We start from the raw sequence: 27,021 nt of genomic DNA, 5'->3' as shown, positions 1-27,021 counted from the left end.
TGCCTTGCTAGGTCTGACATTACTAATGCACTGATTCAACTTTCCCAGCCCTGAGCACTAAGTCTGAGCAGCACCCTAGTGACAACCAGCCACATGCCAAGAGTCACAGGGAAACTGTGCTTCCATGTTAAACTTTCTAGGTCTGAGTCATTTCACCTCTGCCACTGGGTCCATGGTCTCTGAGGAGACAGAATATCGAGGACCAGGAACAACACCTGATTTCCCTTTCTGTCCCCATTGCAGCCCCAAACCCAGTGAGAAACCTGAGGGTCACAGGTCAGAGCAACATCTCCATCAGCCTGAGCTGGGAGCCTCCTGNTCAGTCCTCCCTGCAGGGCCTCACCTACTGGGCCCAGTGCAGTAGACAAGGTGGCCAAACTGAGACCCGGAATACAACAGACACCAGTGTCACCGTGGATGGACTTGATCCTGGGTCTTCATATGAGTGTTCTGTGTGGGTGGAAAAGGATGAAAATAGAAACTATAGCACCAACCAGACTCTCAGTACCACCACAGGTGAGAGGGGGTATTTTTGTATTCTTTTTTCTTAAGGGGATGTTGTTGAAATGTGACATCGAATGGGGCAAAATCTATGATTATACACCCAGAGAGATTGATATACATAAGTAATAGATACATACATTTATGCATACATACATAGATACATACATACATGTATCATGGAAATACTTGGATATATGACATACAGTATAAATTATAGATTGATTTAGGAGTTATGTGATTGATAAACCGATCATAGATGTAGACTGGATGATATATAAATTGTATATATATATATATATATATATATATATATATATATATGCTTATATGTATGTTTATAAATGCTATATGGGGGAGCAGTTTTGACAACTGAGCCTAAGGCCTCCTATCTGCACAACAAGAACCCTACCTACTTACTACACAGAGCAAGCTCACCTCAGTCTCCCAAGTGCTGGAATATAGCCTCTTCCAGTCATTTATTTGTTTATTTATTTATCTATTTATTTATTTTAATGAAGGCAGTTGGCGGTGATGCCCGAGCATTGCTAGAAGAGTGTGCCCAACCATTTGACATACAGTCCCTTTGGGACAGGAGAAAATAGGATCTGTCTTGAAGTAGTCCTAGCTCTGGAAATGAATTGTTCACAGCATGTGTATCTTATGATGAGGTCTTGTCTAGTCAGACTAGACTGCAGTCCACAGCACCAGGGGTCTGTTTTTGCTCAAAGGAGAGTGTGTGCTGTGACCTCTGAGGGAAGTTCGCTCTGTCAAGGTTCTGACCCTCTGATTCTTTTGTGTGTTCACTTGCCTGTGCACGTGCCTGTATGTGTATACACATGGAGGCCAGATGTTGACATTATGTCTTCCTCAATTGTTTTACACCTAGTTTTTTTTTTAAATAAAAAGTTATTTTGAAAGTGGTGACACCTGACTTTAATCACAGCATTTCAGAGGCAGAAGCAGGTCTCGAGGAGTTTGAGGTCAGACTGGTGTACGGAGTCAGTTCCATGACAGCCAAAGTTAGACACAGAAAAATCCTATCTCAAAAACAAACAAACACAAAAACAAAAATAATAAAAGCAAACAAACAACCCACCCCAAGAAAACAAAAAAAAAAGAACCTGAAAAAGTTATTTCAAAAATTATTTTTGTGCCGGGCGTGGTGGCGCATGCCTTTAATCCCAGCACTTGGGAGGCAGAGGCAGGCAGATTTCTGAGTTCAAGGCCAGCCTGGTCTACGGCGTGAGTTCATTTCTACACCTACTGGGTTCAGTGGGTCCATGAAAAAGAGACCCAGAGAAAGCAAGATCCTTCAGGACATGAAACCAAATCCAAAGATAATACTAAGGAGTCTTGATATGAGGTCAAAACTCTCAGATGTGGCACTTTGTGAAACTTCAGCTTGTGGGCAGAGAGGAAGGATATGCCCAACCCCATACAAAGCCTACAGGTACCCACAAGTGATACGCCCCATTCTCTTTGTACATAGAATGGGATGAGGTTCAACCTCGTGGCCAAGAAGGGAGCGGCAGAGTTGGAGAGACAGCTTAACAGTTAAGAGCACTTACCGCTCTTAGAGTTCAGTTCTTCCCACTTAAGTCCAGGGCCTCACAAATACCTTTAACTTAAGTGGAGGGCACTCAATACCCGTTTCTGGCTCCAGTGGGCACTTCTACCCACATACACATATCCCTATATAGACAATAATACATACACATAAATAAAATATTTCTAAAGAAAAAAATATGAGTGGACTACAAATTCCATAATGCCATGGGGTTGTAACCTTATACATTCAGTGATACAGAATCCAAGTCATTGTGGGGGTTGTAGTCTGGAAGGACTTTGGATAGGCTTTTTTTTTTTTCCCTGAGACAGGGTTTCTCTGTATAGCCCTGACTGTCCTGGAACTCGCCTTGTAGACCAGGCTGGCCTCGAACTTAGAAATCTGCCTGCCTCTGCCTCCCGAGTGCTGGGATTAAAGGCGTGCGCCACCACTGCCCAGCTCCAACCACCTTTGATGGATGGATCCTATTGATTCCTCTCATTTTCTTTACTTAGTACCAGCTCCTGTCAGCATCACCTCCTGCATCAGCACTTCTGGGGGATATGGGGTCCTCCTGACCTGGTCCTGCCCATCCGGGGGTTATGAGAAGTTTGAGGTCAAAGTGGGTAGGAAATGGACCTCCGAAAATGGATCTTTGTGCGGGAAGGGCATGACTGTGTCAGATCTTGAGCCAGCTCAGTCCTACACAGCCACCGTCACGACTGTCTTCAAGGAACTGAAGGCCCAGTCTGTCTCTACAACTTGCCACACAGAGAGTGCAGGTGAGTAGAGAGTTCCAGAGACAAACTTTGCCATGAAGAGAGGCCGTGGGGTTTTGTTGTTGTTGTTGTTGTTGTGTTGTTGTTATTAGTTGTTGTTGTTTATTTTGTTCTGTTTTGATCTGTCCGCCTTTGTTTTCTGCTTTCACTATCTCCGTCTTTCTGAGTGTGCACATGTGCGTGCAGGTTCATGTGCACACATTTATGCATGTGACCAGAGGGTAATCTTGTGTATGGTTCATTTAGCATCCACATTAAACATTTTTGTATTATATTTACTTACTTTCTTATTTGTGTGTGTGCCACAATGCACATGTAAGGGTCAGAAAACAAACCACACGAGTCCATCATTTCCTTCTGCCACGTGGGTCGCAGGGATCTAACTCAGTTCCTTGGGCCTGCTGGTGAGCGCCTCCACCTGCTGACCCATCTCACAGAGGCCTGGCCAAGTTCAGGCCTGGCCCTGAACTCAGAAATCTGCCTGCCTCTGCCTCCCAAGTGCTAGGATTAAAGCGGTCTCTGATTTTTATCTCTAATTTTTCTTTTAAATTGTTTATTCCATTTATATATTTATTTGGGGATGGAGCAGGGGGAGTGCACACACATGCCACTGTGCATGTATGGATGTTCCTTCTTCCATGTGGGTGTTGTCACCAGGCTTGGCTGCAAGCAGTTCAACCCACTGAGCCGTCTTTTTTTTTTTTTTAAGATTTATTTATTTATTATATGTAAGTACACTGTAGCTGTCCTCAAACGCCCCAGAAGAGGGCGTCAGATCTCGTTAAGGGGGCGTCAGATCTCGTTAAGGATGGTTGTGAGCCACCATGTGGTTGCTGGGATTTGAACTCTGCACCTTTGGAAGAGCAGTCGGGTGCTCTTACCCACTGAGCCATCTCACCAGCCCCCACTGAGCCGTCTTGATGGCCCGCCCTACCATGACTTTTTTGAATGTGCGTATCATTCTGTTCCCTCTGTCTCTTCCTAGGAATCGGCGTCTAGTAAATCCTAGGTGTCCATTTTGGTCAGACAGCATAAGTGAGTGCAATGTTCGACTCTGCTTTGCCCAATCTGTTCCTTGGGAGTGTTTTTCTTTTCACAAACTAGCATTCTGGAGGGAGACCAAGTCTCTTGTCAAATGCTGAGGGACCAAATTGGTGAGGGACACAATTGTCATAAAGGACGTATGTATTCCTACTGGAACCTGTTGACCACCAGCTCTATACAAGCAGGACTGCTGGGCAGCTGCAGCCTCGGGCTCCCAAGGCTAATGGAGATGGGTCTTCACTAGTACTTAGTGTCTGAGGTCAGATCCTAGGAGAACTCTGCCCATCAGAGCCTAGGAACAAGCCGGGCCTTGAGCAGTCCTAGACGTCAGGAGAGCTCCACTGCTAGACACTCTCCCCTTGGCATGCAAATCTCTGAGAAGACCAAGCCCCTACCCTTGGGAGAACTGATGCCCTGAGGGATGTGGGAGTGTGTGATGGTGGGCTGTCTAGATTCAGCTAACCAATGGGTCAGTTTGTTGTTAGATGCCTGTCTTGGTTTCTGGGAAGTCCCACGTACTGCAGGTAGCACTTTGGGTGGCCCCAGGCCCTGAGTAAGGAATCTTAGATTGTATAGGAATGGAGACCACAAGCCAGGCACTGGCATGTATCAATTCACTGCTCTCTACTTTTGATGGCTCTCCACTTTGGGGATACGATGTGACTGACGATCATGCTACCTAGATTTCCCCTTGGGGATGCATTGCAACTCTGTAGCTTTGATTGGCTTGGAACTAACTATGTAGAGGAGGATGGAGGTGAACTCACAGAGATCCACCTGCCTCTGCCTCCTGAGTGCTGGGATTTAAGGCATGGGCCACCATTCCCAGCTAAGGGTACATACTGCTTTTTCAGAGAAACTGAGTTTGGTTCCCAGCACTCACATCAGGCTCCCTCTTTCAGGGTATCCAGTGCCCTCTTCTGGGCTCTAAGGACACCTATACTCACATGTACACACCTGTACACACGCACAGATGTAAAAGGAGAAATGATGTGCTTTAATGTAATGAGCTGACAAGATGGGTCATAGGGTGAAGGAGCTTGCTGACCTGAATTCAACCCCAGGAACTCACATGGTGAAAGGAAGAACCAACTCCTTCCTCTAAGTTGTCCTCTGACCTCCACATGTGCACTCTAATACATTTGGGTGTGCAGCTAAAAGAGCCAGGGGTTCGCAAAGAAGTGTTGTCTTTTCCCTTTTTTCCATCTTCCCTGTGGGCCTCTCAACACAAAGCTAGATGAGGATGGAGATAGCAAGTCTGTAGATAAGAAAAGACCTGGGCGTTGGGCCAGCAAGCTGGGTCATCAGGTAAAGACACATAACTCACAGGTAAAGACACATAACTCACAAGACTGAAGACCTGAGTTCGACCCCTGGAATCCACGCGGTGAAGAGAGAAAATTGACCACATAGAAAGCTCTTCTTTGACTTCTACACACACATGTGCCATGTCTCACTCACACACACACACACACACACACACACACACACACACACACACGACACATGGTCACCAGCATCTCTTCTTTGTTTCTCACGGCAGCCATCATTGCCGGAGCCATTGTGGGCATCCTCTTGCTTTTCATCCTGGTGGGCCTGCTGATTGTCTTCTTGAAGAGGAGGTGAGTCGTGGAACAGGACTGGTGGGGACTTGGCTGGTGGCAACCCGGAAGGGAAGATGCGGATCCCTGGTCCTGGGCTTAGGCCTTGAGCTTTACAGTGTCTTCCTTCCAGGAGAAAGAAGAGACAGCCAAAGGAAGTGCCCAAGGATCTGGTGTGCAGGTGAGCGAGGCTGGGGAAGCATCCGAGGGACTCGCCAGCAGGCCTGTCAAGTTTGCTGCTCATTGGACAGGTCAGAGGGTTGAACCAATTCGTTTCCTCACACAAGTCTCAGAAGGGGCCTGTGAGCCCTGCAATGGGCCACAGCTCATTCAGGGAGTCAATACTTTTTTTTTCTTTAAAATTTTTATTTATTATCCTTTGAAATTTTTGTATGTGTATGCAATATAGTTTGATCATATTCAGCCTAATTTTTTAAAAATGTATTTATTTTATGTGTATGAATGTTCTCCTGCATGCATGTCTGTTTACTGCACACAGTCTTGGTGCCTGAGGAGGCCAGATGAGGGCATTAGATCCCAATAGATCTAATAGAGTTACAGGTGGTCGTGAGCTGCCATGTGGGTGTGGTCGCTGGGGATCGAGTCATCTGGAAGACTAACCAATTTTCTTAACCACTGAGCCATTTCTCCAGTCTCCATCCCAATTTCTTACACCTGTCTGTTTGTCTGTCTATCTATCTATCTATCTATCTATCTATCTATCTATCTATGTGTCCACACAACAAGTCGCATGTGAGAAGGTCAGAGCATCACGTGTGGGAATTGGTTCTCTTTCTATATGTGGGTCTTGGGTATCAAACTGAACTTGTGTTCTAGCACCAGGAATTGCTAAAAGGCAAGAGATTCTAGACCTTGATCTATGTATGGAGACAAATAAAGCAAGAAGAGAGGAGAGGGAGGTTGAGGAACATACTAGACAACATTAAAACGATAGGAGGGGGCCAGGCTTGTTGGCACACGCCTTTAATCCCAGCACTTCAGAGACAGAGGCAGGCGGATCTCTGTGAGTTCTGAGGCCAGCCTGGTCTACATAGTGAGCTGCAGAACAGTCCAGACTCCACAGCAAAACTCTATCTCAGAAACAAAAATCAAACCTAGATAAATAAAAACAAAACCAACAGAAGGTTGCCGCGGTGCCTTATGACCTGAGTCCAGTTCACAGGATTCACATTGTGGAAAGAAAGTGTGATTTCCCATGAGTTGTTGTCTGACTTCCCTACACACACATCAGGGCACATGCTTGCTCCCCTACCTCACCCCGCTAATACACACTAAATAAAACACATAATTTTTTAAAACAAAAACAAAAACAAAGACAAAAACTGCTAGAGGAAAAGCGAAGCCAGTTAAGAAGATGTGAGCACAGATTTGAAGTAACTCAGGTGTGTCCTGTGAATTCACCAGGGGCTTGGAAAAGAAATATCTGCTTCCAAACAGGGATGGCACTAAAAGGTCAGAAGGCTCAGACAAGCACAGCTTGATGAGCAAGTGTGCCTATTAGAGATTACCTGCAGAGCCTTGGCTCACCTACCATCAGGCAAACGTCTTTGGGACGTGCCTAAAGCAGGAAGGATGCAAACCTAGACCTTGCGCGCCACCGTGTGTTCAAACAGCAGAAGTGACTACAGGCTGCGGCAAGGAAAAGCACACCACCAGGCTCTGGGAAAGTCTGTGAATCCTGGCTTCTGTGAGGGATTCCAGCAGAGTCTCAGAAAAAAAACTGTCCCACTGTGGAACGGATGCTTTCGCTTTGTGGAGGTCTCATAGAAAGAACAGATAAACGGCTGCAAGTGGAGTTACTCTGTCTAGGACTGAGACCTGTATACGGGCAAGGACGCTCCTGCTACGCTGTGAATACATGAGAGAGATAGATGTCAGGTGGGACCCCGTCAGGTGGAGCTTTGCAAGGGAAAGCAAGGATGCCAATCTGCTTCTAAGGGAGGAATCTGGAGAGTGTTTTCTGTTTTAAGATTTTATTTTGTTGTTATGTTTTATGGGTAAATGCGTCTAGCCTGCATGTGTATACGTGCACCCCCTATGGGCAGTACCGCAGAGGACAGAAGAGAGTTCTGGATCCTCTGGAACTGGAGTTCTAGATAGTTGTGAGACATGATGTGGGTGTCTAAGTCCTCTGGAAGAGCAGCCAGGGCTCTTAACAACTGAGCCATTTCTCCAGCCCCATCTTCTTCCTTTTAAAGGCTGAATGATAATACTCTGTTGTATGGGTAGACCACATTTAGTTTATCCATGTGTTCACTGACAGACGGTTGCTCCATTGCAAATTTTTAATTACATTAATGGTGTGCATGCATGTGTTGGTGCACAGTGTGTGTGTGTGTGTGTGTGTGTGTGTGTGTGTGAGTGTGTGTGTGTGTGTGTGTGAGTGTGAAGGAATTGGTTCTCTCTTTCTACCATGTGGGTCCTAGGGAATCAAATTCAGGCAGTCACGTTGATACGTTAGTGACTTAGTGACCTTGCCTGCTGAGCCATCTTGTTGGCCTTGGTTGTTCTGGAACTCTCTTTATAGACCAGGCAGGCTTTGAACTCACAGAGATCTGCCGGCCTCTGCCTCCTGAGTGCTGGGATTAGAGGCGTGCATCGCCACCATGGCTCTTGTATTATTATTTTAAGGGAAGCTTTCATTATGTAGTCCTAGCTGGCCTGACCCTCTTGGTGCTTCTCCTGCCTCAGTGTCATGAACACTGGGCTTTTGACCGTGTCACTGATGGACATCTTGCTTGCACCTTTGGGCTGCCGTGAGCCACACTGCTGTGTCTGCAGATGACTCAGGAATAATCTTTGACACCTTGCCTTAAGAGTATTTTAGTCAGGGCGCTGCTAAATCAAAATCATGGTAACTCACTACATAGACCAGACTAGCTTCAAACTCACAGAAGTCTGCCTGCCTCCATCTCCCAAATGCACTGGGCCTCATTTACTTTTATGTTTCATGAGTATATATGGTAGGTGGAGGTCAGAAGAAAACCCCGGGGAGTTGGTTTTCTCCTTCTAGCTCAAGACTACCAAGGATGGAACTCAAGTAGTCAGGCTTTGTGTTGGGACCCTTAACTGCTCAGACATCTTGCCAGCCCCAAAGTGCTTAAAGTCTATTTTATTTGAATTTTTATTTATTTGTGTATTTTATATATGAGTGCTCTGTCTGCATGTAAGCTTGCGTGCCAGGAGAGACATCAGATCCCATTACAGATGGTTGTAAGCTGCCACGTGGTTGCTGGGACTTGAACTCAGGACCTCTGGAAGAGCATCCAGTGCCCTAAACCACTGAGCCATCTCTCCAAGCCAAGCCCTTTTCTCCTTTACCCTTCTTCCCATCGCAGCTGCCCAGGGGAGATCCTGGCCAAAGACTTCGCTGACCATGTCAGGGAGAATGAAAAGGACAGCAACTGTGGATTTGCTGAAGAGTATCAGGTGAGTGGGGACAGACGTATCAGAGCCGGTCGCCTCCTTGGCCCTCTCCTGTCCTATTATTTTAGAGGTGTGGTTTCGTTACATAGTCCTGGCTGGCTCTTGGTGCTCCTCCTGCCTCAGTGTCAAGGACACTGGGTGGGGCATTACTGACGAAAGCACAGACAACAACCTAACAGCGACTATACCTCTGAAGAAAATGGCTCTTCTTTCTCCAGCAACCAACAGCTGCCTGTAGACAGACCATCTATAAACCTCACCTCCTTTTTCAGACAGGGGCTCATGTTTCTCAGGCTACCTGGAACATGCTATACAGCCAAGGACGACCTTGAACCTGCAGTCCTCCCCCACGACCTCTTACCCGTTGGGATTGAAGATGTGCTCCACCACACCTGCTTTATGCTGTGCTGGGGATCCGACCCAGGGCCTTGCGCATGCTAGGCAGGCATTCCACCAAGTGAGCCATATGTTCAGCCTGGCTCTTTTAGTCAGACAGAAACTGTCAAGCACATTTCTTCCCCACTCTCTGAAACCCTAAGACAATGATGGATACTTGGCTTAATAACACAAGGACCCTCTGACGTAGCACATCTGTATGAGGAAACCCCCAGTTCTACTAAATCCTTACAATTATCCCCAGCTGGAGGGTCATAGATCTCCAACGTCTGTGAGTGCCAGAGTCCCAAGATTCCGTGGATACATAGAAGAGGGTACGTGGAGTTGTGAGGGCGTTGGAGGAAGGCAAAGAACATCCAACACTTGAACCTTCTCTCTGTCTCTCTGCCTCTAGCAACTGGCTCTGGAGGGCCAAGGCCAGTCTCAAATAACGGCATCGGCTCTAGAGAACATATCCAAGAACCGCTACAGGAATGTGCTGCCCTGTGAGTCTCTGGTGTCTGCGCCTTCATCTGCCTCCCTTTGGAGTCAGCCAGAACCCCATTCCTAGGCGCTCTCTCTCTCTCTCTCTCTCTCTCTCTCTCTCTCTCTCTCTCTCTCTCTCTGTGTGTGTGTGTGTGTGTGTGTGTGTGTGGTGTCTGTCTTTGTCTCTGTCTGTTCATCCCCCATTTCTTTTTTTTTTTTTAAAGATTTATTTATTTATTATATGTAAGTACACTGTAGCTGTCTTCAGACGCTCCAGAAGAGGGCGTCAGATCTTGTTACAGATGGTTGTGAGCCACCATGTGGTTGCTGGGATTTGAACTCTGGACCTTCGGAAGAGCACTCTTACCCACTGAGCCATCTCACCAGCCCCTCATCCCCCATTTCTTTGTATCTGCTTCAAATTTGTGTTCAAGCATGTGCATCCAGGTTTTCACGAATGTTTGTGGAGGCCAGAAGTCAACCTCAAATGCCTTCTTTGGTCTCTAGCTACTTTAATTTTATTTTTTAATGTTTATTCTTCGTGTGTGTGTGTGTGTGTGTGTGCGCGCGTGTGTGTGTGCGTGTGTGTGTGTGTGTGTTGCATGTGGGTGCCCATGGAGACCAGAAGGTTTACATTAACTGGAGCTGATTTTCAGATGGTTATGCACCACCCAACCTGAGTGTTGGGAACCAAACTCAGGTCCTCTGCAAGAGAACCTAATGCTCTTCTCGTGTCCACTGAGGCATCTCCCCAGCCCTGTAGTTTATAGTGGAGGTCCGGGGACAGACTGCACCAGTGGGTTCTCTCCTTTCACTATGTGGGTACCAGGGATCGAGCTCAGTCCATCGGGTTTGGTAGCAAGTGCCTTTACCCGCGGAGCCTTCTTTGCTGTCCAGGAACTCACTCTGCAGAACATGCTGGCCTTGAACGCACAGAGATCTGCAAGTCTCTGCCTCCCGAGTGCTGGGATTAAAGGTGCTCGCCGCCACCGCCCAGTTGATTCTCCCACCTTTACTACCAAGTGCTTGCTTTATAGCCATCACCACACTTGGTTTTATACAGCTCCGGGGAAACTGTAATCTGGAACTTACCAAGTCTGGCTGGCCTATAAGCCTAAGACACCCTCTTGTCTCTCCCTCCTTAGTCCTTGGTTTGCGGGCACATGCTACAATGCCCGACTTTTAAAATACAGTTTCTGGATCCTGAACTGGGGTCACTTTACCAGCTGAGCTGACTCCCCAGACCCTTTCCTAGCCTGCTTGTCATTGTTGATACTGGTTATGTTTTCTTAGATGACTGGTCCCGGGTTCCCCTGAAGCCCCTCCACGAGGAACCAGGCTCCGACTATATCAACGCCAGCTTTATGCCTGTAAGGTGGTAGCAGGGTGTGGCACTCAATGAGCCTGGAGAGATAAAGAAATGAAGGGGGGGGTGGCCATCTGATGACCTCTCTTTGACATGCCTGCTTCCCTCAACTAGGGTCTCTGGAACCCCAAGGAGTTCATTGCAACCCAGGGTCCCCTGCCTAACACTGTGAGTGATTTTTGGAGAATGGTGTGGGAACAGCAGAGCCATACCCTGGTTATGCTGACCAACTGCATGGAGTCTGGACGGGTGAGAAGAGATTTCTGCCCTGGTGCTAACCCCTGAGCACCAACCCTTGGCCAGCCCCACTCAGACACTAACTGGGTGCAATCCCTTCTACATGCCTCTGCATCTCTCCAATATAATTCTAGCCACCTTCAACACTGCGCCCATCCCCTCCACCTTTATAATGTCCACAGGTTCATGTGCTGCTACTGTGAGTAAATGCCATGGACTGGATATTTTATATAGAACAAAGGTTCGTGTGGCTTGTGCTTCTGGAGGGTGGGAAGTTGAAGAGCATCCAGAGGGTCTTTGTCCTGCAAGATGGAGAGTATCACATGGTGAGGCAGAGTCGGTGTTCCGGCTCAGTTCTCTTCCTCACCACATACAATCATGAATACCCTCTTGAGGGTCCTACCCTTAGGACTCCATCTAATCCTAGTTTCTTGTAATAGACCCCCATTTCCAAATATCATCCATGTATGAATTTGGGAATGAGGCTCTTAGTACATAAGTTTGGAGTGGAGGCACATTCAGATCATATCAAGGCTCCACACACCTTGAGATTTAGGAGTCCTTTGGCCCAATGAATCTTTTAGACCCGGCACCCATGGGTCCTACCTTGTTGCCAGGGCAGCAAGCATATTCTCGCCTTGATTAGAAGAGCCATATGGAGAGACTGGCTCTTGCTTAATATGCATGAGGCTGTGAGTCCAATCCACAACACTGTATAAACCTTTGCGGTGATGCAAGCCCCTATAATCACAGCACTCTGGAGACGAAGGCAGGAAGATCGGAAGTCAAGGCCATCTTTGACTTCAAATCAAGCTCAAGACCAGCCTGTGCTCTGAGCTCTTCTTAGGAAGGGGGTGGAGGGAAGGCAGAAACATGCAAAAGGTATCTTGTTCTCAGGGCTGGGGAGATAACTCAGTGGATAAGGGACATATAAGCACAAGGACCAGAGTTTGGATCCTGAGAGCCTACACAATTGCCAGGTGAGCATAGCGACTCATTTGCAAATCTAGCCTTTGGGAGGCATAGAAATGGAACCTCTGGACCTAGCTGGCCTGCCAGACTAGCCATCTTAGGCAAGCTCTGTGCTCGGTGAGAGACCACTGCTTCAGTGAGTACAGCAAAGAGCGGTTGAGGAAGACTCTGGAAAACAGCCCCAGGTATCCAAATAGGTATACACACACAGGCATAATCATTCCCCACAGGGTACCAGCATGCACGCGCGCACGCACACACAGGCATACACACACACACACACACACACGCATATGCAGGCACACACGCACACACACACACACGCACGCACGCGCGTGCACACACACACACACACACACGCACGCACGCACGCGCACACACACGCACACGCCCTTTGCTGACTGTCCTTGTCTCCCCTCCCAGGTGAAGTGTGAGCATTACTGGCCCTTAGATGCTCAGCCTTGCATTCATGGGCAGCTGCAGGTAACGCTGATTAGTGAGGAAGTGTCAGAAAACTGGACCGTGAGGCATCTTCAGCTCTTCCATGTGAGTCCCTCTAACCCTACCAGAACCCCTCAAGGTCTCCCTGCAGTGCGTGTCCCAGAGACTCCCCTATTAGGCAGAGAAACTTTTGGAGCCTCTACACCCTCACCTCCTTTCAGATGAAAGAACAGCAGCCCCTCTCCGTGCGCCAATTCCACTACCTGGCCTGGCCAGACCATGGAGTTCCTTACTCGCCGGACCCCTTGCTGGCTTTCCGCAAGATGCTTCGGCAATGGATGGATCAGACCATGGATGGAGGTCCACCCATTGTGCATTGCAGGTGAGTGTCACCCTGCCACTCTGTCCCTGTCCCCAGGGACTCAGGATCCATCCCAGACAAGCACACATACATAAAATTAAAAGTCAAATGACTTTTAAAAGTAATTTGGGGGCTAGACATAGTGGCATACCTGTAATCCAAGCACTCGGGAGGCAGAGGCGGGTAGGTCTTTAAGTTCTAGTCCAGCCTGGTCTTCAGACTGAGTTCCAGGACAACTGGGACTACACAGAGAAACTCAGATTTTAAAAACCCAAACCTCTGACGGGGTGGCACACACTCGTAGTCCTAGGACTCAGAAGGCAGGGTTAGTCACATCTCTCTGAGTTTGGGGCCAGCCTGGTCTGCAGAGAGAGTTCCCGGAGAGCTAGGGCTACACAGAGAAACCCTGTGTGGACAAACAAAACAAAAGAAAACAAAACAAGACAACAAAACCCCAGAACCAATTTGCTTAGTCACTCTTCTTGTGGATTTCATTTCCAGACCTGTTATTAGCTGCATGGCCTGGGACATCCCCTTCCTCGGCTATCATTTTGCTATCTGTAAAGCGGGTGTGATGATACATCTTATTTTCATGCTAGGGAACACTGTAAAGATGGAGCAGAGCTCACACTAGATGACCCATGCATGCGGAACACGCGGGGTCCGGTCACTGTCCTCCTTAGCGTCCCAAATCTGGAGCAAACTGCCTTGCTATGTACTGCACTGTCTGGATGTTTCAAAACCATGCAAGCTCAGCACCTAGAACTCCAGACATCCCCCTTCCCCGCCCTGGAGGCCTGATTCATGTCTTGTTCCTTGCCTAGTGCTGGTGTGGGCCGGACAGGCACCCTAATTGCACTGGATGTCCTGCTGCGGCAGCTGGAGTGTGAGGGGCTGGTGGCTCCCTTCAGCTTTGTGAAGAAGATGAGAGAGAGCCGGCCACTGATGGTGCAGACCGAGGTGAGGAGCTTTTGGGGGACAACGTGGTGTGGTGGTGGTGGGGTCGTGGGCCCTTCAGGAAGCATCCCTCATGCTGTGCATCCTCCCCAGGCCCAGTATGTGTTCCTCCACCAGTGCATCTTGAAATCCCTCCAGAAGCCAGCTCCAGCCCTCGTCCCAAAGGAGGCGACGTATGAGAACGTGGCAAGCTTAGTTTACGAGAACGCATCTGCCATCAGGGCCCATGAGTCTGAGGTCTCAGCTTCTGGGTGCTGAGCCCAGACACAGAAATACTCAGGCCAGATCTGGACCTGTGCTGGAGCCCAGATACCTGGACCTTCAAGACAACTGAGGATTGAAGTCCCAGCCTCCCCAACCCCATGGGAGGAGGTCACTGGAAACCCATCTCCTGTGGTTCAAGGGCAGGAAGGGGCTGGGGTACTTCAACTGTAAGCCCTGTGAGAGGTGGAGCCTGAGGACAGGGGTGACCGCCAGGTAGAGGTGACTGACTGCCAGGTAGGTTTCCTGTTCTTTGAGTGGAGGTAGCTACCGCCTGGGTGTGCAGGCTCTCAAAGAAACAGGTTGGAACCTGGATTCGAAAGAAGGAATCAGGGTCTGGAATTCTACTCCTTGAGAAGCAAAGGCAGGCAGGTACTTGTCCCCCTTTTACCTCAGAAACTGAACCAGTCTCCTTTAATCTGAGGCTGAAGGGAGTCCCTTTGCTTGCGGTCTCCCTGTGCCCAGTGTCTGTACATTCTTTCCTTCCGTATAATTTATTAAACTGTTCTCCCGAAGGTGGCTAGAGGATTTCTGTCTCTGGAGATAACACTGGGGTAGGAGAGGGGGTTCCAAACACCTATGGCAGGCACATTATATTCCACCCTCCCCTAAAAAGTACAGGATTTGGACTGGGAAGATAGCCCAGTTGGTAAAGTGACTGCTTTGGAAACAATGAGGATCTGAGTCTGGGGCCCAGAGCCCAGGTGGAAAAAGCTGGGTGCGGTGGGGCTTGCTTGTAGTGGCAGAGGTGAGGAGCCAGTGATGGGCAGATCCCTGGGGCCTGATGGCTGGCCAGCCTAGCCTAATCTGTGTGTTTCAAGCCAGCGGGAGACCGTCTCGCAAACCAATATAGATAGAGATACTGAGATGACTCCGCTGGAAAAGACCCTTCCTGTCAAGCCTGATGGCCTGAGTTCACCATCAGGACCCAGCGGGTGGAAGGAGAGAGCCAACGGCCTTCAAAGGGTCCTCTGACCCCCCCCCATGCCCACTCCCCCATACAAATAAAAAAGCGTAATTTAATTTCTTATAAGGTGGACGGCACCTGACCTTCTGACCTTCACACACATGCACACACATGAATGTGCACTACTATACACACCAACACACACACACACACACACACACACACGCACACAAGAAATATAGGTTGTGTGTTGGCAGCAGCCAGGGATTGGGTAAGGGAACACAATGTCTGAGAGCAGAGATGCTGGCGGCTCTAACTTCTTGCTTTGAGAATCTGGGTAGCTAAGTCTCCAGAGAGAGGGTTTTCATAGGTTCTAAAACCGAGTGCTCTGGAATCCAGTTATTTGCATTGTAAAAAGTGTGTGTGTGTGTGTGTGTGTGTGTGTGTGTGTTGTGGGGGCTGGTACTCAGTGTAGATGTCCGATGACTTAGCCAGACGTCAGAACATTCTAAGGTACTAAGATCAACGTACGTGGGCGCCATGGTGGTTCTCGGGTGTGGCGGGCCGAGGGGCGGAGCAGGGCGTTCTCCCTTCTCCGGGGCAGAACACGCACGCACACATATGCACAAATACACTCGCGCGAGCGCGCGCGCGCGTTCCCACACAGGGGCGCAGACATTAGCCTGGCTAGGCTCAGCCGCGCCCCCACCCTGCCAAGCTGTGTGATCAGCACACACGGGAAAGCGCCATCCACCCACGTGCTGGGGGCGGGGTCCTGGCAGCCCACATCACCTCCAGAAGGGTCCTGTCCAGCCACCTAGCAGGTAGGAGCTGTTGGGACCCTCTGTCCAAGCCACATCCTCAGTCCCATTCGTGGGGGGTCCGGCGTGTGTGAGTGGGGGTAGAGGAGGGTAGTCGACAAGGGTCAACTCTGAGCAGCAGGTTGAAGCCCTAACCAAGGAGATTGGAGAGGAGAGACAGGTGTGGAAACAAAGGGAGCAGGTTGGTAGTCAAAAAAGCAAAGAGAGACCGAGAGAGAGAGTGGCTAGACAACAGAGGGCAGTAGAGGCGCTGACGAGGGAAGGTTGTGGGGGACAGAAGAGGGAAGATGTCCATCTGGGGTCGAGAAAGAAGTGGGGGCCGAGACGGTCACGAGAACAGGTGTGAAGATAGAGTCGGGGTGCGCTCAAGACACTCATGAGCAAGAGGATGTGAAGGCCCAGCAGAGGTGCCGGGACAGGTTCCCCACTTTACCAGAAAGAGTGGTGGTGCAAGGGGTCCCATGCGGAGGGAGGAGCCGCTGTAGATGCACAGATCACAGGCCGCCCTCGCTGTGCCACGGGATCCCGGACCTGGGTCCCAGGGACCGGCACCGCCCGGACTTCGTTTCTGTGCGTCAGTCCCTCCCGTTGCCTTGGCAACAGGCTCGTTGCCCAGCAACCAGCACTGCTATCACCCTGCCTGGAGCCTGGCGGTCGCTCAGGGCAACAGTGGTCTGCTGGTTCCCACGCCTGCCTGCGCCCACTTCCGGTTCAAGCCCTTGGGAAGAGCAAGGAAGGGGTGGAAGAGAATGAGTGGGGAAGAGAATGGATGGGGAAGAGAATGGATGGGGTGGCATACAGAGGAAATATCCCTTTGTGATGGAATTGGGTTCCCCAAAGCCCGCCATTGGCGCGAAGAGGCTGAGATGAACTCCCAGTGTCCACCCAAAATCAATGGGATTTAGGGTTCTTTGATGCGTGAGAAAACTCACTGGATGCTTTGGGTAGGAGTGGGGTGGGGGGTGGGAGATAGAGTATTTGGGTACCTCTGCAGGAAACACCGCAGGACCCCGACGCCATGTTCCCGGAACCCCCGACCCCGGGGTCTCCAGCGCCTGAGACACCTCCAGACTCCAGCCGCATCAGGCAGGGCGCAGGTGAGGAAACCCTGGGCTAGCCCTAGTGGAAAGCCTCGCAGGATCCCCAGAGAAGGGTCTCAGTTGCAGAGACTCGAGTGGGTAGGCTGGAAAATCCGGTAGGGATTCTGGGTCGGTATCCCAGACGACTAGACTCTGAAATAGTGAGGAAAACCAGAAGTGGATTACGGGTGTGGCATGGAATGGGATCAGAAGTGGGTGAATGTGAACAGGCCCAGGAGTGAGCAAAGCTTCTAAAAGCAGTAGGGAGCGAACAGAAATTAAAATGGGTGTAGAGACATCAGAATTATAAGAAAACAAGCGTTGGCTTGGGTTAGGGCATAAACTGAGCTTTATAGACGAGATTGGTTGGAAGGAAAATTGGGATTAAAATAAAATGGAGTTGGGTGTAGGGAAAACCAGGCTAGAATCAAACTGCTGTATGGAATCAAGAGTGAGTTAGCCAGCCACCTTCCCAGTGCTTCGATAAATGCCATGTTCATCCTTCTGCAGTGCCTGCCTGGATGCTGGCTTCCATCGTGCTGGGCTCCGGCCTCCTGGTCTTCAGCAGTTGTTTCTGTCTCTACCGGAAGCGCTGTCGGAGACGGTTGGGCAAAAAGAGTCAGGCCCAAGCCCAAATCCATCTTCAGGAAGTGAAGGAGCTGGGCCGGAGTTACATAGATAAGGTGTGACGCAGCCGAACCTCCCAATCCTTCCCTTCGCACCCCCCCCTCCCTCGAATGTCCTAGCTATTTTCTGTCCTTGGCCCCGTCACTTCCTAATCCCACTTTATCCACCCGACTCTGGGGACCAGAGCTAGCAACTATCCACAAGAACTCTCTTGCCTGAGCTGGATTTGATGGTGTACATATAGAATCCCAGCCTAGACTGTGGGATTGCTCTGAGTTCAAGGTCAGCCAGAGCTATACCGTGCCTGCAGAGCCAGTCTGGACTACAGAGTGAGACTTTGTCTCAATCAAAACCAAACCAAACCAAACCAAACACCAGGGCTGAGAACCTGGCTCTGTGCGTGTCTATAGCTCCTACAGTTGGAATGGTGCTGGTGTGGGGGTGGGGTGGTGGTGGAGACAGGCAAATCTCTAGATCATCATGGCCAGCCAGTCTAGCAGAAATGGTAAACTCTACATTCAGTGAGAGATCTTGTCTCAAAAAGTAAGGTGGAGAATGATAGAGAAGGACACCCAATGCCGACCTCCAGCTTCCACATACCCAGGAATAGATTGTGTATACCAACATACACAGACATACATTATTACATCACACCACCACCACACACAGTTCTATCTACAGCTACACTACCCTAAATATTTTGGAGAATTTACTCTGGCATATATGTCATATATGTACATGAATGGACACACACACGGGGTGGGGGAAGAGAGAGAGAGAGAGAGAGAGAGAGAGAGAGAGAGAGAGAGAGAGAGAGAGAGAGAGAATGAGCAAGGACTTAGATGGACTCTTCAAAAATAAAAGACTAGGGAGATGTATCAGTGCTTGAGAGCACGTGTTCCTCTTCTGTACGACTGAGTTCTGTCCCCAGAACCCATGTGACTCAGAGCCACCTGTAACTCCAGCTTCAGGGCATCCAGTACCTCTGGACCCCATGCACATGACCATATGAAGACACACACCTACACATAATTTAAGACATAAAAATAAGTAGTAAAATAGTAAGAGACAAGGCTGTGAGATGGCGCATAGAGAGCACTGGCTGCTCTTCCAGAGGTCCCGAGTTCAGTTCCCTGCAACCACCTGATAGATCACAACCATCTCTAAAGGGATCTGATGCCCTCTTCTGGCATGCAGGTGTACATGCAGCAGAACATAAAATAAATAAAACAAGCAAAGATAAATAAATAAGATAAAACAAATCTTTAAAAAAGTTTTTTTTTTTTTTTAAAAAAGACAGCCGGGCGGTGGACACCAGCACTAGAGAGGCAGAGGCAGGCGGATTTCTGAGTTTGAAGCCAGCCTGATCTACAGAGAGAGAGAGAGTTCCAGGACAGCCAGAGCTGCACAAAGAAACCCTGTCATGAAAAACCAATAACAACAACAACAATAATAACAATAGCAATGATAACGGTAATGATAATAAAAGGCTCTGGTAGAATATTAGGCCTCTGAGTGCAGAATAGAATGCAGGCCAGGCAGTTTGGAGTCTCCAACCCTAAGGACCATTTTTCATCTTTTGGAACTACACCTTTGTTCTCTGAGCCTCAAGTTCCTGGTAATTAGCACATACTTCCTCTCCTTGCTCAACAAGGAACATATTATTACCTATGAGGATTCCCTTTGGGGTCCTGGAACCCAGCTTCCATTCCTATTATTTAAGCCATCCTGTGTCAGAATCAACTCCATCTTTGTTGAAATGTAAATTCTGGATGTGATGTCACACAGACCTAGTGAATTAGAAGGCCTAATGAGGTGACCTTGGTATTTTGCCCCTCATCTCTGGTGGATTAGATTCACCCTAGACTTGAGAATTGATGGCCTAGGTTCAAAACAGCACTTATGTGCTAAGTGCCAAGCACATGGTAAATATACCATTTCTCCTGCACATTTTCCTGTGACAGTATCAATGGTGGTAATTTGTACTGTTATCCCAATACATTCATTAGGATGTGGAGGAATAAACAGTTCCAGAACTGTGTCTCACTATGTCTATTCTCTGTCCATAGCAGACATCACTAATCAAATGATGACATATGTTACCCTTATGCTACCATGTCTGTTCCAGATATTACTAATCAAACAAGTGGGGGCTGGAGAGATGGCTCAGTGGTTAAGAGCACCGACTGCTCTTCCGAAGGTCCTGAGTTCAAATCCCAGCAACCACATGGTGGCTCACAACCACCCACAATGAGATCTGACGCCCTCTTCTGGTGTGTCTGAAGACAGCAACATAGATATAATAATAAAATAAATCTTTTTTTTTTTAAAAATCAAACAAGTATTTAGACAAACAATCATTGATGGCTTGAGGGAGGGATCTGTGAGCCTCCTGAGGCTTCTGAGCCTGGAGGGTACTAGTTTCAGGTGACGATTCTACCGGCTTGCCCCTGGTTTTCTAGGTTCAGCCTGAAATAGAGGAGCTGGACCCCTCACCATCTCTGCCCGGACAGCAGATATCAGACAAGCACCAGCTAGGCCGACTGCAGTACTCACTGGATTATGACTTCCAGACTGGCCAGGTGGGTGTGAAGGAGGGTGAAGGCTTTGGAGGGAGACAGTCTCAAGTACTCCAGTCCTCCTCATGCTGTTCCTGGACACCTGCAGCTCCTGGTGGGCATCTTGCAAGCTGAGGGGCTGGCTGCGTTGGACCTAGGAGGTTCCTCAGATCCCTATGTTAGTGTCTATCTGCTGCCAGACAAGCGGAGGCGACATGAGACCAAGGTGCATCGGCAGACCCTGAATCCACTCTTTGGAGAGACATTTGCCTTCAAGGTAAGTTTCTGTCGTCTTGGCCCCAGGGTCCCTGGCCTACATCTAGCCCCTGGACTGCCAAGGACTGACCTCTTCAGCTTTTCCTGGAAGAAGACACAGCTCAGGTTGCAGAAGCCAGCTTGTATAGGGGTGGGGAAGCTGTTCATTGGGACCTAGAGTTGTCCCTGAGAGCACCATCAGTCAATTGCCTTGGTGGTTGCGTATTACTATTTGTGTTGTGTTCACACGTTGGTTTCCTTCGGTGGATCCCTGTTCTTTACTGAGGTCACTGGATCCTCACTGCCCAACTCTACTTCCACCTGAATATGCTGCCCTCCACGTCCTCTCTGGTTTCCTACCCGCCCCTTTGTATTCCCTTTCACCAGGTCCCATACGTGGAACTAGGGGGCAGAGTGCTGGTCATGGCGGTGTATGACTTCGATCGCTTCTCCCGCAACGATGCCATCGGGGAGGTGCGGGTGCCTATGAGTTCAGTGAACCTGGGGCGGCCTGTGCAGGCCTGGAGAGAGCTGCAGGTGGCTCCCAAAGAGGAGGTGAGTATTGCGGCCCCGCCCATCCCTACTCTGGACCAATCAAATCACAGACTTTCCCACCGTCCGCAAGACCCGCCCCCAACCGTTGGGTTTTTTGTTTGTTTGTTTTTTGTTTTGTTTTTGTTTTTGCACCGATGCCAGAGGGCGAGCTAGCTGGCTCCTAGAGTAGACATCCCTGGAGCTTGACTCTGGAACATTCCATTTCAAAGCCTGTGGGGTCGGGGCAGCAGCCCGACTTAAGTGATAGGTTCTATTTCTCCTTTTAGCAAGAGAAACTGGGGGATATCTGCTTCTCTCTCCGCTATGTCCCCACGGCCGGGAAGCTCACCGTCATTGTCCTGGAAGCTAAAAACCTGAAGAAAATGGATGTAGGAGGACTCTCAGGTGTGTGACGAAAAAAAAATTATGTAAGGGTGTGTGTGTGTGTGTGTGTGTGTGTGTGTGTGTGTGTGTGTGCGGAATTTCTACTGCTTCAAAAAAGAGTATGATCAAAAGAAAGTTGGGGAGGAAAAGGTTTATGTCATCTTATAACTCTTATGTCACATTCCATCATTGAAGGAAGTCAGGGCCAAAAATCAAACACAGCAAGGAACCTGGAGGCAGGAGCTGAGGCAGGGTGCTGCTTAAGGGGTTTCTCCCCATGGCTTTCTCAGCCTGCTTATACCAGCAAGGACCAGGAATGACACCACCCACAGTGATCTGGTTCTCCCACATTAATCCCTAGTTAAGAAAATGCCCTAGGGCTGGAGAGATGGCTCAGAAGTTAAGAGCTCTGGCTGTTCTTCCAAAGGTCCTGAGTTCAATTCCCAGCAAACCACATAGTGGCTAATAACCATCTATAATGAGATCTGGTGCCCTCTTCTGGCCTGTAGGCATACATGCAAGTAGAACGCTGTATTCACAACAAATCTATCTTTAAACAAAGAAGAACAAAAACAAAAGCCATTCAGAACAGGACATGTGTTTTTGCCTAAGGTTCTTGACCTGGGGAGTCTCTTAGGGGATAGAAGAACCTGATGCTGCTGTGGGATGATACAGATCTGGTTTCATCCGGAAAGGAGGGATCTAAGAGGTGAATGGGGGTTATTCTCAGGAGGTCCAAAGGAGAGTCCTCATTGCTTCCATACAACCTGATCCCCATGAGCCTGGCAGTGGGGTGTTAAAGGATGCCTTCTTCCCCCAGATCCCTATGTCAAGGTGCATCTGCTCCAGGGAGGTAAAAAGGTTCGGAAGAAGAAAACTACCATTAAGAAGAACACCCTGAACCCCTATTACAATGAGGCCTTCAGCTTTGAGGTGCCCTGTGACCAGGTGCAGGTGAGTGCAGTCACGCCCCTTGCTTCCACCAGGATGGTTTCACCACAGGAGCCCCCAAGGGTGACAGTGGCAAAGGGAAAGAAGCCTGGTTCATCAAAGAAGCCAGATCCTAAGGTCTGATTGTCCATCTCCATTTCCTCCACTGGAGACCAGGAAGCCCAGCCCTAAAACCTGGCTGTGGGCATGCTCTCCCCTAAGCAAGACTTGTAAGTGTGGACAGAATGCTTGTCCTCAGCAAGACCTGTCCCCAACCGGCCCAGACATTCCATTTCCTATAGAAAAAAACCTTTATGTGATCGTTAGAGACAGAGCTGGCCAGGCTATGGCTTGGCCGTGGCACCCGTGACAGACTTGAGTGTTTGCCCCTCTTCCGAGCCCTGATTCTCTTAACCTCTGGACAATGAATCCTGTGAATTTCTCACGGTAGAAGTTTGTTTTAAACAAGGTGTTGTGGTGCACGCCTTTGATCCCAGCACTCTTTGGGTAGAGGCATGGGAACTTTATGAGTTTAAGGCCAGACTGTTCTATACAAGGAGTACCAGGCCAGACCACTGAATATAGCGATACTCTTTCCAAAACAAAAGCAAAGGAAGGAAGGCTTTCCTTTCAAAGGAATAAAAGCTCCTGGGTACCTTTTTGTCCTTTCCAACTGCCATGCCTCTCTGCTCCAAACTCCGGCATCAGTGTCTCTCCATAGCCTGGTCACAGGGAGACAATGACCCCTGCGCCTCTCTCCATGCCTCCTTCCCATTTCTCCTTCTCTCTGACTGCTACAGAAAGTCCAGGTGGAGCTGACTGTTTTGGATTATGACAAACTGGGGAAGAACGAGGCCATCGGGAGAGTGGCGGTGGGCGCAGCAGTCGGTGGGGCTGGCCTGCGGCATTGGGCTGACATGTTGGCCAACCCCAGGCGGCCCATTGCCCAGTGGCACTCTCTGCGGCCCCCTGACAGAGCCAGGCCAATACCAGCACCCTGATTTCTATCAAGCGAGCACCTGACCCCAGATCCCAGCCCCTTATCCCTCTCCCTACCCCCCAAACATTGCCTTCATTCCTACCTCCACATTGGAAATGTTTCCAAGTTCCATCCAATACCACTCCCATACCCAGAAACCACAGTGATCCTTAGGGGAGGTGGGAGAGCCAGGGAAGTCTGGCATCCCCCTGCCCCAGGGTCCTACCCTCTGCTTTGACAATCAGCTGTGAAACCTCTGGTCTCCTTTCTCCCAGTCTCGTAGCTCTTCCCACACAGCTTGACCCCTGTGCTGCTCTTGGGGCCAAATAAAATACTCAATAGCTTGGAGGCCTGGCCCGGGTGCTCCTTGGTGTGTGCGAGTGTGAGTGTGGTGGGGCAGGATACAGTGGCTGGAACCAAGAATGAAGCTCATCTCCAGGCCCAAAGGCTTGCCAGGGCAGAGTTAACACTGGACACCCTGAACACTCACTACCTACCCATTCACACACTTATCCATTCCCCCCACCCCCAAACCTGGGTTTTTCTCATAAGAAAACAAACAGACAAACTTGTGATAGTAATACCTGCTGTGTGACTGCTTTGGAGAATTCCCTTACTCATGAATGAGTCCGTCTACTCACCAGCCAGCTAAGGAGTGGACCACTGATCAATGCTCACACTCTTTCACCAGGGGATTCTAGGCAGGGGCTCTACCACTGAGCAACACCCTTGACGTCTTACTGGGTGATTCTAGGTGGGAACTCAACCACTGAGCTACACCCTCAGCCCCTTACTGGGGATTCTAGGTGGGTACTGTACCACTGAGCCACGCCCCCAGCCCCTCACTGGGGGATTCTAGGCAGGGGCTCTACCACTGAGCCACACCCTCAGCCCCTCACCTGGGGATTCTAGGTGGGTACTGTACCACTGAGCCACGCCCCCAGCCCCTCACTGGTGGATTCTAGGCAGATGTTCTACCCCCCCTAAGCCACACCCTCCACCCCTCACTGAGCAATTCTAGGTGGGAACTCTAACACTGAGCCACACCCTCAGCCCCTCACCGGAGAATTCAGGGGAATCACTTCCAGTGATCCTCACCTTTAGCCCTCTTTTTGACCTAAGTCGACTGGCCTCACCTTAAAACCCACTCTAGCCTAGACAGGTCTTAAACTTGTCACCACCCTGCCTCATTCTCCCTAGTGTCTGAGATCCCAGGTCTGCAACACCAGGCCCCTGCGCACAGTTGTGTGTTCTTCCCCCTCCTCCTTTCTCCCCTGTCTCCTTCTCTTCTTTATCTTTATTTCTCTTACCTTATTTCTCTTCTCCCATCCTATTCCCCGACGTCTTCTTTGTAAGTCTCTGTCCAAGACTAGACACAGCGCAGACCTTACCGCAGTGACTTACGCCTATCAAGGAAACAAAGTAGATAACGTTTCCAGCTGAAGTCTTTAGAGTTCATGGTCATATCACTCTGAAGTTTCAAGAGTCCGTGGCCACTCTTCATCGAATGCTTGATCTGCTTCATCTCTCCCCAAACAGGATTTGGCATGGTGAACAGGTCTCTGCTGTTTAGGAAGGGAGTTCTCCGAACAGCAGGTTAAGTGGGAAATGGGGCATGAAATATCCCCGGACACCCAAAAAAGAATATAAATCTGTCCCCTGAACTTCCTGGTAGCCAATGAGCAAGGAAATCAGATCAGTTACATGCATTATGGTGTCCACGAGATTTCATTTTTTCCCCACAAAATCTCTGGGCATGGTGGCACACACCTTTAATCCCAGCACTCTGAACACGGAAGCAGGCAGATCTCTGTGAGTTAGAGGACAGCCTGGTCTACAGAGCAAGTTCTACAGAGCCAGGGCTGTTACACAGAAAAAACAAACAAACAAAAAAACCCAACCCTGCTGGAGTCTAGTTCCAGTGGGGCTCAGGTCTCAAAGAGGAGATGTGGAGTCAGCTAGGGAAGGAATTTGAGGGTAAATCAGGATAGTCCATATGTTTATTGAAAAAAAGATACAGCTTTTATACTCTATAATTGCATAGAGGTTTAATCTCAGGTAATGTTGAAAACAGACAAGTTGTGAGTAATTTTAAAAATCCATGCTTCCTCTTTTGCCCAGGGCTGTGGTCTTGCCAACCTGGCTAACTCGGCTTTATCCCGACAAGCTTTGCCAAGCCCGAGCTCTCCTGCCAGGCCAGGCTACACCTGGTTACCACTTCCCTTTAGCTCAGTCCTTCGCCTGATCCTCCAGTTCCAAAGCCCATTCTGCCCGACCACGCTCTTTCTCTTCCAGCCCCCTTTAACACCACAAACGGAAAACACCAGACAGTTCATTCGATATTTTCTTTATTTACATTTCAAATGCTATTCCGAAAGTTCCCTATACCCTCCTCCCCAGTTCTGACACTTTAAAACCAGCCAGATAACACAACTGCTGGGTGCAGAGTTTATCACTCAGCTATCCGATACCAGAATTCTGCTGGTGGCAGAGGCTGCTGCCGGCTCTCATAGCCCCCAGGCCTTACATGGTGTATGTGCTCCTCTCCCCAAAGCCTAGCCAAAAAGCACCCTCTCTGTCTCGTCTCCGCCTCTGAAATCCCACGTTTTTTTCCTTCTCCCAGCAATTGGCTCCTGCCATTTTTTTTTAAAGATTTATTTATTTATTATATGTAAGTACACTGTAGCTGTCCTCAGACACTCCAGAAGAGGGAGTCAGATCTTGTTACGGATGGTCATGAGCCACCATGTGGTTGCTGGGATTTGAACTCAGGACCTTTGGAATAGCAGTCGGGTGCTCTTACCCGCTGAGCCATCTCACCAGCCTGGCTCCTGCCATCTTTATGGACACAATCAAGAACCAATTAGGGAAGCAATATCTCCATCTACACAGACTTAATGATTCCAAGAAATACAGGATCTTTTCACAGACTGTTTTTTTTTTTTAAACCCATTTTGCCCTGTTTTTCAACATCCAGAATGAGAGGGGTAATCAACTTTATCACAGTATTTTTTCTTTGAAGCAAAAGCAGTAAGTTCAGCAAGCATCTAACTCCCTATTGTTTTCTACGGCTCGGCAACCCCACCAGCTGCCCCTTTACATGTCCTCCTGTACACTCTCATCCTTTGTGGTTGGGGGTACCAGGCATTGAATCTCGAACAAACCTATACGAGCAATTTTCATTCCTCGAGGGGCATGACACAGCATGTGTACCATGTAACATAATAAGCACTGGGGTTGGGCTGGCGAGATGGCTCAGCAGGTAAGAGCACTGACTGCTCTTCTGAAGGTCCTGAGTTCAAATTCCAGCAATCACATGGGAGCTCACAACCATTCGTAATGGGATCTGATGCCCTCTTCTGGTGTCTGAAGACAGCTACAGTGTATAATAATAAACAAATCTTAAAAAACAACAACAACAACAAAAAAACCCAGCCAGGCAGGGTGGCGCACACCTTTAATCCCAGCACTCAGGAGGCAGAGGCAGGAGGATTTCTGAGTTCGAGGCCAGCCTGGTCTACAGAGTGAGTTCCAGGACAGCCAGAGCTATACAGAGAAACCCTGTCTCAA

At 49.1% G+C, this 27,021-nt stretch overlaps 2 protein-coding genes across 2 annotated transcripts in view; both read left to right on the top strand.

The window, feature by feature from the left end:
- Positions 1 to 14,374, top strand: part of Ptprh (protein tyrosine phosphatase receptor type H) — a 49,419-nt gene extending 35,045 nt beyond the window's left edge. Inside the window, exons 6-17 of the mRNA XM_021219603.1 lie at positions 244 to 516; positions 2,566 to 2,832; positions 5,417 to 5,495; positions 5,608 to 5,655; positions 8,834 to 8,924; positions 9,712 to 9,802; positions 11,076 to 11,152; positions 11,263 to 11,397; positions 12,781 to 12,903; positions 13,020 to 13,180; positions 13,984 to 14,119; positions 14,210 to 14,374. Coding sequence (XP_021075262.1) covers positions 244 to 516; positions 2,566 to 2,832; positions 5,417 to 5,495; positions 5,608 to 5,655; positions 8,834 to 8,924; positions 9,712 to 9,802; positions 11,076 to 11,152; positions 11,263 to 11,397; positions 12,781 to 12,903; positions 13,020 to 13,180; positions 13,984 to 14,119; positions 14,210 to 14,374 — 1,646 coding nt within the window. The remainder of the gene's footprint in view (positions 1 to 243; positions 517 to 2,565; positions 2,833 to 5,416; positions 5,496 to 5,607; positions 5,656 to 8,833; positions 8,925 to 9,711; positions 9,803 to 11,075; positions 11,153 to 11,262; positions 11,398 to 12,780; positions 12,904 to 13,019; positions 13,181 to 13,983; positions 14,120 to 14,209) is intronic.
- A 1,501-nt stretch (positions 14,375 to 15,875) lies between these two features.
- Syt5 (synaptotagmin 5) lies at positions 15,876 to 23,796 on the top strand. Its single transcript, XM_021219310.2, has 9 exons — positions 15,876 to 16,108; positions 17,100 to 17,202; positions 17,695 to 17,867; positions 20,274 to 20,393; positions 20,479 to 20,646; positions 21,012 to 21,179; positions 21,446 to 21,563; positions 22,363 to 22,496; positions 23,273 to 23,796. The coding sequence occupies exons 2-9, from the start codon at positions 17,124 to 17,126 to the stop codon at positions 23,471 to 23,473; spliced, it is 1,161 nt and encodes a 386-aa protein (XP_021074969.1). The 5' UTR covers positions 15,876 to 16,108; positions 17,100 to 17,123; the 3' UTR covers positions 23,474 to 23,796.
- Positions 23,797 to 27,021: the final 3,225 nt, after the last annotated feature.

This window comes from Mus pahari, chromosome 19 (genome assembly GCF_900095145.1).
Source record: "Mus pahari chromosome 19, PAHARI_EIJ_v1.1, whole genome shotgun sequence".
NCBI classification, from domain to species: Eukaryota; Metazoa; Chordata; class Mammalia; order Rodentia; family Muridae; genus Mus; species Mus pahari.
Note: the sequence above shows the minus strand (reverse complement) of the source record. Positions and strands in the feature narration are given on the sequence as shown.

Coding starts and splice junctions, on each gene's coding strand:
- Syt5 (XM_021219310.2), top strand. CDS start 17,124: ATGTTCCCGGAACCCCCGACCCCGGGGTCTCCAGCGCCTGAGACACCT. Junction 17,203..17,694: donor CCGCATCAGGCAGGGCGCAG/GTGAGGAAACCC, acceptor ATCCTTCTGCAG/TGCCTGCCTGGATGCTGGCT. Junction 21,180..21,445: donor AGGTGGCTCCCAAAGAGGAG/GTGAGTATTGCG, acceptor TTCTCCTTTTAG/CAAGAGAAACTGGGGGATAT.